The sequence below is a fragment of the Siniperca chuatsi genome, linkage group LG24 (assembly GCF_020085105.1).
Source record: "Siniperca chuatsi isolate FFG_IHB_CAS linkage group LG24, ASM2008510v1, whole genome shotgun sequence".
NCBI classification, from domain to species: domain Eukaryota; kingdom Metazoa; phylum Chordata; class Actinopteri; order Centrarchiformes; family Sinipercidae; genus Siniperca; species Siniperca chuatsi.
Window position 1 is genome coordinate 6,039,040 of NC_058065.1, and position 14,104 is coordinate 6,053,143.

The following is a 14,104-nucleotide window of genomic DNA, read 5'->3' on the forward strand; positions in this document are numbered from 1 at the left end:
CAGCAAGTTCTTGGCATGGCGAAATGTCGTTTTTACATTTCAGTTTTTGTATAGACTAAACAAACAAGATACAACAAGTTAATTAATAAGAAGTGCTGGTAGGTGGGATTTTGTTTGGACAGACACTACTTGCTATATTATATATATATATATATATATATATATATACACATATACATACACACACACACACACATACTGTATTCAACCAAATATACGACACTGGTATCGATCTTCTAATCCAACTCTCGGCAAGAGAGTGAATAAGCGTATTTACCAAAATGTCAAACTATTTCTTTAAACAAAATGGAAAACTGTGAAATATTAGAAGTGTTCAAGTTCATGAACGTGACAACAGACAATGTGAGAGAAAAAAAAATAGAAACAGAGGTCAGTAGGATAGTTTCCAAGGCAACTGTAGGGATAATACTAATCCAAAAAAGAAATCAAAGTGATTATTTTTCATAAACAAGTGATTACAAGTGAACGTGTCATCTGTGTGCCAACTAGAAGACTCCACTAGTGAGCGGTTTTTAAGATTTGTCAAATTCTTGGATTGGTCCGTTGGAGCTGAGCCAGGGGATGGGTTAAGGCTTAAGCCAGCCATGAAGAAAGACAGATTTGCACGTTTACTCTGCTTTGGGACTGTAAGGAGGTAGAAAACAGAGCATCCTGTTAACATTAAAACAGTGTGAAAGGACCGTCAGGGGATTATGGCGCCAAAACAGGCAGTTGGACAGAGAAAGAAAGAGACACAGGTTGAAGCAGAGGGACGCAAAGAGACCGGAGCAGAGATTCTCCAAACAGGAAGGAGGTTGATTTATTAAAGAGAGAAAAAAAGAGGCCTGGAGTGAAAAGAGAAGGAAACAGAATTCACAGAGGAGAAAAGACAAATATTTTTACTAAAGGACAATTCTGGTTAATTGCAACTTAGATTCTACTTTTATTGCTAGTTATAAGATTGTACTAAAAAAAAAACAACAAACAATTGCTGAGATCTGGGAACATGGCAACATCGCTAAAAAGAAGTTTGTAAAGTGGTCAATTGTGTTTCTTGCCCTGTGAATGGATAGTTTGTGTAATAATTTCATCATCCGTCTTTGTTTCTCTTCCAAGTTTGGTAAACCTGGAGGTTCGTTAGAAAAGGTGTCAGATCACCTCATGTTTTTTGCCCCTTTGTCACAGTGTGTAAAAGCCTTTTTTGTTGTCTCACTGAATTTAAATTTTTATGCTTATACTGTTAACACATGATTGCGTGGTCATACTTTTCATATTAACTAATTTTCATAATTGTACTTGCATGTTTTAAATTTTAAATTAAATGTAATAGTTTTCTCCTTGAGCATTGTTAACATTATCAAATTATACCTATATAATTGGAGGCAAAAAAGAGGAAAAAGTAATGTAGCCAAACTTTTCAAAGCTTTGGCTACATACAGTAGGTTTGTCCATTAACTACAAGTCACATACACTTTACAGAAACTAGAATGTTTCTTATTTATAACTGAAAGATACTGTTATGCATGAGAAAGTTTCTGGTGAGCTTTTAATCTTATGCACCAGAAATGTGAAAAACATTTTTGCTCATGCCATTTCAGGGCCTCCATACTTCCTTGTAAAAAGGTTGGCAATAACAAAACATGTGCAATTTGTCTTCAGTGGACTAGAAAATGGAAAACCAGTGTTGGTCTTTTAATTTGAAGGAATGATTAATTGGATTGATAGATCAAGTGACGAGTTAAAAGGAAAAACCAACATAACCAAAAGCAAAAAAAAAAGTGTTAAGCTGTCCATAACAGATTTAATGGAAATCTGCATTTGTTATGTTTCTCCACAACTTATTTAAGGTTTTTCCTCTACTTTGTTATCCATCTGCATATAGAGAGAAAGAGACAAAAAGATATATATGTTACTCTCTAAGGGAAGCAAGTTGATAATATAGACAGAGATAGGGAGAGGGAAGAAAATAGTAAGACACAGAGAGAAAGAAAAAACAGAAACTAAGGTCACACAGGAAGTAATGTCTCTTCTGGGAGAAGGCTGGTCAGTCGGGAAAGCTTAGCCAGAAAAATAAAGGAGATAGGCGAGGGAAAGACTTAGAGAGATGAGCAGTCACCGCCCGGCTCAAAAATATCACGAGTGTGACAAGAATAGAAACGTTGTACTCAAAGCCATGCTTTTGACAGTCACAGTAAATGATCCCTCTCTCACACAGCAGTTGGCCTGCTTGTTATGAAACCTAAGTCTCTCAACACAATTCGTCTATATCTTTTTTCCCACAAGTGCACCCATGTTTTTAATCTGACTGAAGGAAACTCATGATACATTCACTATAAGTGGAGCTTGTGATCTTAAATCAGACAAAACTAATTAACAAATTGATGCAAGTTAACTGTAAATGGGGAAAAATAATGGATAAATTAGTGAATTCCCAAAAACAATTGTCTTCTTTTTTTATTGTTACTAAATTACTTCTTCTCCTTGTTTTACTGCACTAGTAACTGCAACCACCCTGTGATTTCAATAGCCTGTCTTATGATAAAGTATCTGAATTGTGTGTGTGTGTTAATTGCAGCTTTTACAGGATGAAATGCTGATAATTTTACATTTTCACAATTTTATCAGTCACCCAAGATGACCATCAACTCCACTAGCACATCCTGTGGGTTGATATTTAATGGATGGTACAGGGGTTGAACAAACAAGCAATTTGTCTCGAGTCTCAGGAAAGGAGGAACACACTTGACGACGCAGTTTTTGTCTTGACATTTGTCTTGACCTGCAAGTTCCTCCCAGGAGAAGAGGAGGCCAAATGGGTCAAACAGAAGGCAAAGAGAGAAGAGATGGAGGAGGGGAAGAGTCAAGGATAGAGGAAAGAGGGGAAGGAGGTCAGAGGCTCACCTAATCCACAGATTTGACTTCATCATCAGAGACGAGGCAAACAGGAAATGAATCCTAATCTCAGCGCCGTGCTAAAAGGCCTGATAAACCTTGCTGAACTTGAATTGAGCCAAAAGAAGAGATAAAGGAGAACATCACAGAAAGATATTTCCAGAATGATCAGGCTCAGTTTTAATGAACATTGCTTTCTGCATTACAGCCAATCCTTTAATTCTGTATATGGATCTCTTACACTGCTCATCCTGCTGGACCTTAATTATCCAAATCTCAATTTCAAATCATTCTCAACCATACATGGCCCTTTAGAATGCGTAAAACATAGATAAAAGAAAGAAAACACTGCATCAGTCATCACATTATTCAAGAATAGGTCAATTCAGACAATTCGTCAGAGGCTTTGAATTGATTTTGGCACTTAAAAGCAATTTGGGGTCTGGTCTTCAGTATTGTCCAAAGATACTTCGACATGTGGACAGGAGGAGCTCGGGGATTGAACCACCAACCCTGTGATTAGTGGATGAGCCGCTCTTCCTCCAGACGGCTGCCCTCTTGTTTGGCAATAGGTTTAAAAAATAATGGATGAAGCACTTTTCAAGCAATTTCTATATCTGGACACCACCTTCAATAATTTGCTTTCTGTGACAGTCTTGTCTTTGGCACAGTCCTAAACTGTTTTTTGGCCTTAGCCAACAAGAGAGCAAGTTATGCAAAGCACCCAATGCTGACATAAACAGGACTTTCCTGCACTACAAAAAAACCTAATAAGCCTGTATTTAGTTAGGTAGTCCTAGTTTCCTGAGGACATCCAATATGACTGCCAGAACTTCTATTATGTCACCTGAAGGCTTAGTTGCTACTGCTAGAACTACTCCTACCTCATACAGCAGGTGCTACAGGCACAAAAAGGAAGTATGATTGTGTTACTTAGCAATCCAACTGTACTTTAAATATCTGAAGTGTCACTTGGGTTCTTAAGGGGACGCTTAAGTGAAATCAAACTACATTTTTTAAAACCCACACACTGATTTCACTGAAATAAAATGTGTATAAAAAGAAAACTAAGAAATGAGCCAAGAAATAGTATGATTTATGCTAATAATGTGAAGCTGCAGTGGTTTGTTCTGACTGCATTTGTGGTGCGTTTTGGTCCAACCTGGGGGTCCCTCCAGTACATTTGACAGAGTCAAACAGATCTCTGCTTCCTCCCCTTTTAACTTTGCCATCACTCCCATTTCTTCATCTATAATTCAAACAAACAGCCCCCTTCTCCCCACAGACAAAACACACACACACACTTGGGCCAATGCATGCCTCCATACAACACATTCATGTTTAATACATCAAAGCCATGAGGCGTTGTAGTCCGGTGAGTCCGGAGTCCAGTCAGGTGAGAAATATTCAAGCGTGTGTTCTTTTATGTCATGTCCAGAATCTGATAGATAGACAAAGGAAAAATCAATTTTCAAATGTCTAAATAAATACATTTCCTTAATAGCTACTGCCATTAAGAAACCGATCTTTGCTGAAAACTCAGTAACAACCGAGAGTTATATTGTTCAACTCCTTACTATTCTTCCACATCATTTGTGTGTTCATCAACATGGCGTTAAGCGTTTATGGCTCCTCATTATCTTCTCATCACCGACTTCACTCGATATGAGCCAGTGAGTAATTGCATCTATGATTCACTTCGCCTTTTCTAATCACGACTCTCCATGTAGTCCTGAACTCCTTTATTCTGCAGGGGCCTCTGTATACTCAGTGAAATCTTACAGGTGTAAAGAGAGACAGAAGGGGGGCTGTTTTGTACACCTCCACACTTGGTACACAATACAGAGGGGCCTGTGTGGCTAATGAGCCAAACTAGGCCTGGAGCGAGGCTCATTAATTAATCTAAAGGAAGAGATGAGCATGAGAGAGCATAGACATCGACGAGCAGACAAACTACGAACATGAATGTAGCACCAGTTTGAAGAAGGAGGGGGGCAGGTGTAATGAGGTGCACCCCTAAAACTGGCTGGGATCAGACAGGCATACATTCAAAAAGAATGTCTTATATTTCAACTCCGTGTCCTGGTAATTACCTTTATATTGTACCAGGAGTTCAAGACTTTGAACTGCAGACTTTTTCTGCATTAAGCCAGACCACAGTCTTTCCCTAACCTTAACCAAGTGCTGCAAGTGCCTAAACATAACCATAAAAAAGTTAAATAATGCTGTAGTCACTACGATGTGGTAGACACATGCCAATGGTGTGTTAGCAAGGATTGCGTTCTCTATTTGCCCTTGAAGTATCTCCACATCTTATTAGACAAAAAAGAGAGACAGGATCGGACATCGCTAACAGCATCTCACTTAGCAGAGGACGACAGTGGAGAAGACCTTGGATCCACATATTAACACACACACACACACACACACACACGCCACATACTGTAGATGCAAAAACCAAACACACTCTCTGACCGTCACATAATCTACAAGCTCAAACACATGCGAGAGGCACTTTTCCTCGCTGCGTTATGTAAACCAAGCAGGACCAGGTGCAGGTCTTTATGCCCCCGAGGCGACAGCTGCACTTAAGAGTGGAGACAGGTGGGAGAAGTGGTCTATGTTCATATGTAGGTTTCTTAGTAGCCTCAGAGCATTACACACACATTCATCAATCAACATGATAGGACAAGGCAGTCCAAAATGGAGCCTGTACGCTATGATTTTATTACTCTGGAAACATTTAACCTTCAAATGTGCAAAATGTTCAGTTTTTAGGGAAGACTGCAGTACAACTAAGTTTTATAAATTCTTCTCCTGACATAACAAATACAACAAGTGTTGTAAATGCTTTGTGTATTAACTAAAAGTATCCATTATGCAGGATCGTCATGTATTCCTCAACAACGCCACATGCAAGCTTGTGTAACAGCTTCACCAACTTCCCTGCAGCCCACCCGAAATAACATGCTGTCTAGTTTATTCAGCTGCATCTGTCTCTATGGCCCACCTCATCTTTGTCAGTGCTTTTGACATCCAGCTACATACCCATCAAGTATCACTTGTTAACAGACACTTTTAACACAGGCATTTTGTCACAGTGTTGACTCGACTGCAATGTCCCTTTCTCCTACAGTTTGCTCTGCAAATAACCTACATTACATATTCGCCTCTGATAGGTATCAAATGCCTTGATGGTTAAAAAACACTGCAGCACGAGAGGTTGATTTTGAAAAATACTGCTGCAATTACTGGATGACTGAAACATCTCATATGGCAGTTGGACTAGCTGGCACTGTATATGAATAAAATCTTGGTCCTGCGTTCTATTCATAAGATTTAAATATGGCTTTTGGAAAAGGAATCTCTGAACTTGAGCATGACAGTTCATATTCCTGATCTAAGAAACAGGAGTTAGACAAAAAAAAATCCTAACTCAAGGTCAAAGAATTTTTCAAAACAGTGCAAGAAAAAAATCTTAACTCAATCTTAAACCACCATTAAATGTGGTGTACTTTCAGGAGACAGATGTTTTTAAAAAGTGGTCAAAATCGAAGCTACAGAGGTCTAAATATCCTAGTTCCCAGTAGGGGTCAATCTCCAAAAACACTGGATCCTACATTTCTCATAATGCAACTTGATAGCATTTGTGCATTCCAGGATTCAAGCAGCTACATTTTTTGTTTCAGATGTGTTTCTGACAGTTGGAGAAGTGAAGGAGGGAAAGCCATCGAGACAATGCCCTTCTCTTTCACACTTGGCATTTCTGTAACACCTACATTTATCTCCATTACATTTAAAATGCCTTGTTGACGAACAGCAGTTGGAACCAGGGGCGATGTTGACTCCAAAACAATGTCCCTCTCTCCCACACTGGTTTTGCAGTTTCAGTTGGTTAACCGACCGCTGCGGCAGCCTCAGTGCCAAACTGCGACCTCGCTCAGAGGGCATGAGCTTGGCAGGAAGAGGGATGCAGGAAAGAGGGGAATAGGAGGAGGAGGTGGAGGATGATTGGGGGGACAGGACTCCATTTGTGACCCCAAAAATGAGGACATGGAAAGGGTACATTTGCCCCCTCGTCCTCCCCTCCTGCGCCATGGCCTGTCATTCGAAGTTGGTTCCTAGGAAAAGACAGCTCGCCTCGAAGCTGTCCTGCAACTATGCAGGCAGACGGAGACAGAGATGGGGGGGGGGGATGTGACAGACACCCATCATAAATACAAACACATATACTGTAAAGTGACAGAAATGAACTGGGAGGCAGAAAGTAACAACAATTTCCCCCTTAAAACATAAAATGTCAGCCACTACAAATTCCTTGCGCCCAGTTGTCCCCCATAAAATGAAGAGCAAAACTGAAGAGCAAAAATGATTTGTTAGAGAGGGAATACCCCGCTCTGTACAGTTTCAGTAGTTAATAAGTTAGCGAGGATTAAATCTTTTTGGTGTTCAAAAAGACCAACAGTCTGTCAGTCAATAGAGAGGCAAAGTCCCTCCCCTTAAAAAATATGTATGGTAGTCAATGGCGAGAGACAAATAATTTTTTGATCCCGTTTGAATTGTGTCATGAATTACACATATGATGTTTGTCACTATTAAAGATAATTTTGCTTCTCAAAAAGTCGCAGTTTGTGGTAGTACCATTTAGTTTTGTGTGAAACCCCTCAGTGAACTACATCTCTTGCTCGCACAATATGCGTCACCAACATGGCTGTCCCTTGTAATGCTAGCTTACCTGATGTGTTTTATCCAGCGACTCCTGGATATCCTTTCCTGTGTGTTTCGTACATGGATGTATAAAGTACCAGATTTAGTCACACGAGCAACAGGTCTTGCTCATTCTTTTGCTTCCCGGGTGATATAAGGACTGATAAAAATATTTGTCAATGGCACGGTTAAACCCAGGTGAAACAAATGGGTGTATTTTCTTGATCACACTATTTTTGATCCATAAGATTTTATCATTTTCATACAGTTTTGTTTCATTTGTTTCATTTAGATTTCGTGAGGACAAAAAGAAGTTATATCTAAATCTGTATGTTTTATTTCAATTCTCATTACTCTGAAAAAGAGTGCTACAAAATGATATGTTTATTAACCCTCTTGGATGAGGCTAGAAAAGTACTACTGGGCCCATTTGACCCCTCCCAGACAATCCTGGCTCAAACACAGAAAAGGGAAAGACAAAAAAAGGGGAGAGAGGGTGAGTAGGAGAGAGATGAGAGATCAAAACAGATAAAGGCAGGAAGATGCAGAGGGAGGAATAAACATAGCGGGAGGGAAGAAGAAAAGAAAGGGTGGGAGAAAAAAGGTAAATACAGGGAGTTGGCGTTTCACTCTTTCACCACCTGCTCACATCAAAACCCCCGTCTGCCCCAAAACTCCTTCCGACCAAGCCATCAGCAAACTTGTGACAGCCAGCTCTGCCGACGCTGACAGGCAGGGTAATGTGTCCTGCGGTCTCGCTCGGTTTGGTGTCACTCCCACGGAGAAACCACCAACAATCTGTTGGCTATGAGTCGCTAACCGCAAACAGCCACATGCCATCAAAGCCTCAGCCTCTAAATATATCACAATCGCCATTATTCCAGATTGAAATAATGCTTTGTTCCAAAGAACAAAAATCACTGGAGATAATACCTATCCTTAAGGGTTTTATATTTCTTGCTTTTACACACACATGCATACACAGCAGCAGCAGCAGCACACTCAGGGTGAACTGTGCTGTCCTGCTGGCTGAATAATCAGTGATGTCTAGACGAGGTACGTCACAAAGACTATAGGTCACCAAAACACAGAAACAGCCCCTGGCTTATCACAACATCAGCTCTTTCACTCTATTATTGGAATATGTCAGCAGCAAATATCCTGAATAATTAGAATCTCTGCAAACAAAGGGGGGATGATATGCAGGGAGACAGTGATTAGAGATTATAGGCATGCTCGGGAGAGAAGAAGAAACTGAAGAGAAAGGAAAGATGGTACTTGGCTCCCAGTTTCTACCAACAAAAGAAGGAAATACTTTTGATTTCCCCTTTCTGGCTATTAATGCTAATATTCCTCTTATTTACTGCTGCTATAAAAACTGATGCCACAATTCATTCTTCATCTCTGCAGTGATTTTTCAAGCAATAAAGCAATAAAAAAGAATCCAATGCATGTGCTTAGATCTCAAAGGAAAAATATAACGTCTTACCTGGTGGAGTAGGGCAGTTATTCCAGCTTTTTGTCTGCAAAGAGAGTACACTGGGGGCGAGGGGGGGGGCGAGGCAGCGGCTTCTGCAGAGAGAGGAGAAAAAAAAAAGACAGGGGGAAAAAAAAGATGAGAGACAGAAAAAAAGAGCGAACAGCAGTCGTAGGGGCAGCGCCACACTGAAAGAGATGGCTGATGCTTTTTTTGCCAGGGTAGCGGAGCCGGCAAGCACACTGCTGCAGCTCACACACTCCCTCACACGAACCCCGGCATGCTGTCTCATGTAGATCTCCACCCTCCCCTTCACAAGCACACACTCACCAAACCAGTGTCTCCATTGCATTTGGGGGGAGGGTTTTGCAGTGTCTGAGCACAAGAAATGTGTGTGTATGTTTGTGTGCATGTTTCAGTCACATTAATTCATGTTTGAGAGGGATATGAAGCTCATCCACCCCTGAGGGAATTGAGCACCAAGATAAATCTATCTATCCAAGAAATTTTCAGAGGCATATTTCATTCTCCTCTCTGTGTTGATCTCATCCGTAAAATTCTGCTCTTTTGCTCAAAGACGTCCACATTATGAATGCATGAAACATCTGAACATGACAGCGAGTGTAGCATGAGTATATGTGTGTGTATCAAGGAGGGGTGCGGGGCTTGTCCCATGCTGAATAATTGCTCTGTCCTGGTGCTCATTTGCAGGCATGGCCAACTGCAGCAGCAGCACTGAAACAAAGGCAGAGAGAGGGAAGGAGTGGGAAAAGAGGGTCTGTGTGAGTGTGAGTGAGTGAGTGAGTGAGTGAGTGAGAGAGAGAGAGAGCGACTGCAGAGGCCAGACAAGCAGAGCAAAAGCATACAACTCAGTAGCACCGAGCGCTGACTGCTGAAAGCCTAATTCCCTGCTCATTACTCCAACCTCAAACCACATGAAATGAAATATATTTATAGTCCAGAAGCTCACAATGGTCCCAGCCTTTAGCTATCCATCACCCGCAGTACTCGAGATGTCAAAGCTGTGAATAAATACAGAAATTATGAGCTGAGTAGATGAATCAAAAGAATGAATGAGTACAAATTTGGACAGCTGGATACATTAACATAGAAAGTTAAAACAAACATGTGAATTAAAGGATAGGTTATCTTCACTCATGTGTTCATGCGGTCACTGTAATCATTCCTCCTCTCCATAGTGGCCATGAAGTGGGACATCAAGTGGGTACTTTTCCAAAGTTATGGCCTTTAAGTACAAAATCCCCTCTTTGAGTATTGATAGACAGTGTTTCTTTGCTGAGCGGCAGAGGAGGGAGGCTCATTTGTTAGCGGGACACAACACCAGGAATAAACCTGCAACCGGTAGCTGGAACTCGATTTGGCTAGCATCATATTAGCGTTGGCGAAACTTTGGAGGACTGTGGAGTTTGTCCCACATCTTTAACTGTAGAGTTGTGCTACAAAGTACTGGTGGCACACCATAAAATTGGGTTTTGATCCAATGACAATTAATACCAGGGCCAGAATCACCAATATCTATACCCTTGTAGGGGAGGGAAATGTGTTATGATTTACGAGGTGAAGGCGTCATTAATAGGCTAGTTTTGAATATATTTTTAATACAAGCAAAATATTTGCCATACATTAAAGTGGCTATAATCAACATGGAGTTTTGTTTTTTTTAAGATTATTTTTTAGGCATTTTGCCTTTATTTGAGAGGGGGGATGACATGCAGCAAAGGGCCGTGCACAGGCTGGACCCGAACCCGGGCTGCCGCGGCAAGGGACCAGCCCTGCACATGGGGAGCGCGCTCCACATCGTTATATTAATAATGGATTACATGACTACTTGTAGCCTATGTGCTAGCATCTTTTGGGTCATTGCTATGGTTTTCTGACATGCAACTTCGCTGTTTGAGTTCACTCTTACGGCTCTCATAGTGTTGTTTTTGGTAGCAGAAGGCAGCTGTAAAAACCCACTGTACACTACCTGCCCAGCACCAAACAGCAGACACAATTAGTTAGCGATTAGATGTCAGTGTGGTGTTTACAGCTTGTTTCCGTTGCCCCCAAGTAGGCCAAAAATACCTGTTAGGTTTATTCATGTCTTTTTCCTATTTTCTGTTTATCACATACAAATTAACACACAGAACAGCTTTTAATGGTAAAATAAAAAAAATTTGTTGTGTGAGCTCTCTAAACTAACATGCACACAACAGCAGAAAAAAAAAGCAAAGATTGCCATGCTAGTACATCTAATGTGATATGGATCTATATTGGTATTGATCCTAGTGTTGATACTCAAACACATCAACAACAAAGACTTACTGTCAATAGTTTAGGTATCATTTAGCCCACCCTTACTACGGAGGGATTGCTTTATGGCCAGTATGAACTGGAGGAATGATTACGGTGACCAATAACTCATTCAACATACATTTGGCATGATAGTATTGTATTAACAGACTTCTGAACCTATCCTTTAAGAGGGAAATAAATTAACCCACTAAAACAAACCAGTATGACCAGACTGATGTCAAGAGACACTCCCTAACATGATCGCCAAACCTCAGAGACCACTGAGGTTGATGTGAGGCTGAATCATAAAGGATACAGTCATATGGTTCCCAAAACCACTTAAAAAATTAGAGGAAGGGAAGAAATAAAGGAAGCCAGCACTGCTCCTTCCATTCCACATCACATCCTTTCCCAGTCCCATCATTAGATTGTCCTGTTTCAGGGGGGTGGAAAGAGCCATCAGTGTAAGACTGTAATCAACCTGTCAGCGTCAGGGACTGGATCAGGTTTAAAGAAAGCAAATGAGACATTTAAAATGGCAGCGGAAAAATAATCCTGCTATCAAATTGAATTATGAGATAATTTTCAATTTTTATATTTATTGAGAGGATTCAGTGCTCATGATGAAACAAGGGTTTAGGGTAAAAGGAAGGAGAGAGGAGAGATATGAGATAAGGAGGAAGGAGAACAAACGGAAGGTTGGGTGGCAAGGGAGGGAGAGACTCGCAGAGTGGAGAGGCGCAGACAGTCCTGTCAACGCCAGCCGCCTTTAGGGAGGACTTTTGCCAGCACTGATTAGAGAGCGAGGCCAGGACCAGAGCTGCAGAGCCAGCTAGCATAGACACTAGCATCTAATCTCCCCTCAGCCTCCGCTGCCAGAAAGCAGATGCTAGTCGCGCTAACGCCAATCTTCCACTACCGGACGGTCAGACACAGCGGCAGGCTGAACTCGCCGTCACAAGATTACACATTTTGTTTACCCCGTGTTTGAGCAGGATGTACAGTATGGACAGTTAAACATCAGACACACCCTTGTTAAATAGGTGCACAGGCAGTACAAGAGTACACTGTGTTTTAAGAATATTTAAAGCATGTTCTGAGACATTTAGAGCAGTGAAACCACCTTAGATGGAACAATGGCATCACCATATAACATTTATATGGTGAGGTAATTACACTTTCACAGGTGTGTATAGGTTTAGAAATTCTGGAGAAACAACTTTCAGTGTTTTTGACATAGTGCAGTTCCTCTTGTTTATTATTATAAATTACTGGACACAAGTAAAATTTGTTAATTCCAGTGACAGATTTAATCACTTTCTTTAAGCAAAAAGGTGCATATGGTTATCACAGGATGTAACTCAAAGGTCACAATAAAACTTTACATCTAATCCCAAATGAAAAGGTAGGTCAATCTCATTGCTCTATTAGAAGTGGGGGGTGTGGGGTTGATCACTATAGCCGGTTGTTGCCTGCTCCCCCAGCAGTGAGATTGGGGCACAGCCAACACACTATGATCAGGATTAGCCGAATGGATCATCGTAGGCTTTGGGCGTAATCGGCCTGGACCCCTTCATCCAGATTTGGACGGTAGATTTCATAGCTGGTCAGAAAATGTGTAAGTCTGGAGCACTCCTGTTTGATGTGTTGTTTGAGAGAGACAGCATCTCAATGATGAAGTATTGCATTTATTTTTTACTCCAATTTTGTAGCCCAAAAACCGTACGATATTCTGGGCACCGAATCAGCCAAAAATACAAGAATGAGGCCTGTTTCTAACAAATTAATCATCATCTGCTTCTTCCGGATAACAAACAGGTGCTGACTAATACTGGAATTCATTTAGCCTATGAACTCCAGACTTGCAGGTGTAGCTTCATATCCAAAAAGCTGTCTCCCAAGCTGTCACCTCATCCAACCCCCTCTGAAAGCATGACTCAAGCTTTTTAAGAAGGCAGCATTAGCTCAAGCTGGGTTTCACTGAGCGGGCACATTTATTGCAGGTGCTTGAAAACACAACAGCGGTGGCTTCAGTTCTGCATCATCAAACACTAGTGTCATTGAAGCTGTAATTGCAGCTCTGTTTTAGTATGCTGCCGTATAACTTGAACTGCTGTGGTTCACGAGAGAGCAGAGAGCAGTTGATATGAATACAGATACTGATTAAAGATTAGGGGTTAGCGCTTTGGGACAAAAAGGCCAGGAAGCCGAGGAAAGTTGAGACATACATGTAAATGACTAAATGTTAAGCATGGCATCAGAGCAAATCTCTCAACGGTTTATAGAATTCAGAAAATTTCTAGGAACTCCAAACTCCATGCCGCCTCAGTCTCATGCCCAAATTCAAGATAACCCTGATGGTGTCATAGTGATGTCATCAGGGTTATCTTGAATTTGGGCATGAGACTGAGGTGGCATGGATTTTCTCAGATGTGGTGAAGCTCATAAGCCACATAAGACATTATAAAACTGTTTTTACAGGCTGAGTAGTGTTTTTATGACAAGTAAACTGATCTTCATGTGTTAAATCTGTGGTTTATATACTCAAAAACCACTAGTAGTTTTGTTTCTTGAAATTTAAATCTCATAAATACTCTAATAACATGTTTGCATTCATGCTTAGTCTCCTGACTACATAACTGTAAGCCTCACAGTCAGTGCCATGTTAATACTTTCACCCAGACATGGACCTAGTAATCGCTCGTACTGGCAGACGCATGTTAATAACTG

General features: G+C 40.9%; 2 protein-coding genes across 10 annotated transcripts in view; both read right to left on the bottom strand.

The window, feature by feature from the left end:
• Positions 1–14,104, bottom strand: part of LOC122871846 (microtubule-associated protein 2-like) — a 64,494-nt gene that overhangs the window by 29,987 nt on the left and 20,403 nt on the right. For all 9 annotated transcript variants that reach the window (XM_044187298.1, XM_044187300.1, XM_044187296.1 and 6 more), the window contains exon 2: positions 9,089–9,171. The gene's annotated coding sequence lies outside the window, so the exon portion shown is untranslated. The remainder of the gene's footprint in view (positions 1–9,088; positions 9,172–14,104) is intronic.
• The window catches only part of acadl (acyl-CoA dehydrogenase long chain), a 34,282-nt gene continuing 30,227 nt past the window's right edge, over positions 10,050–14,104 (bottom strand). The window contains exon 12 of the mRNA XM_044187308.1: positions 10,050–10,098. Within this exon, the coding sequence (XP_044043243.1) occupies positions 10,065–10,098 (34 nt within the window). The 3' untranslated portion in view covers positions 10,050–10,064. The remainder of the gene's footprint in view (positions 10,099–14,104) is intronic.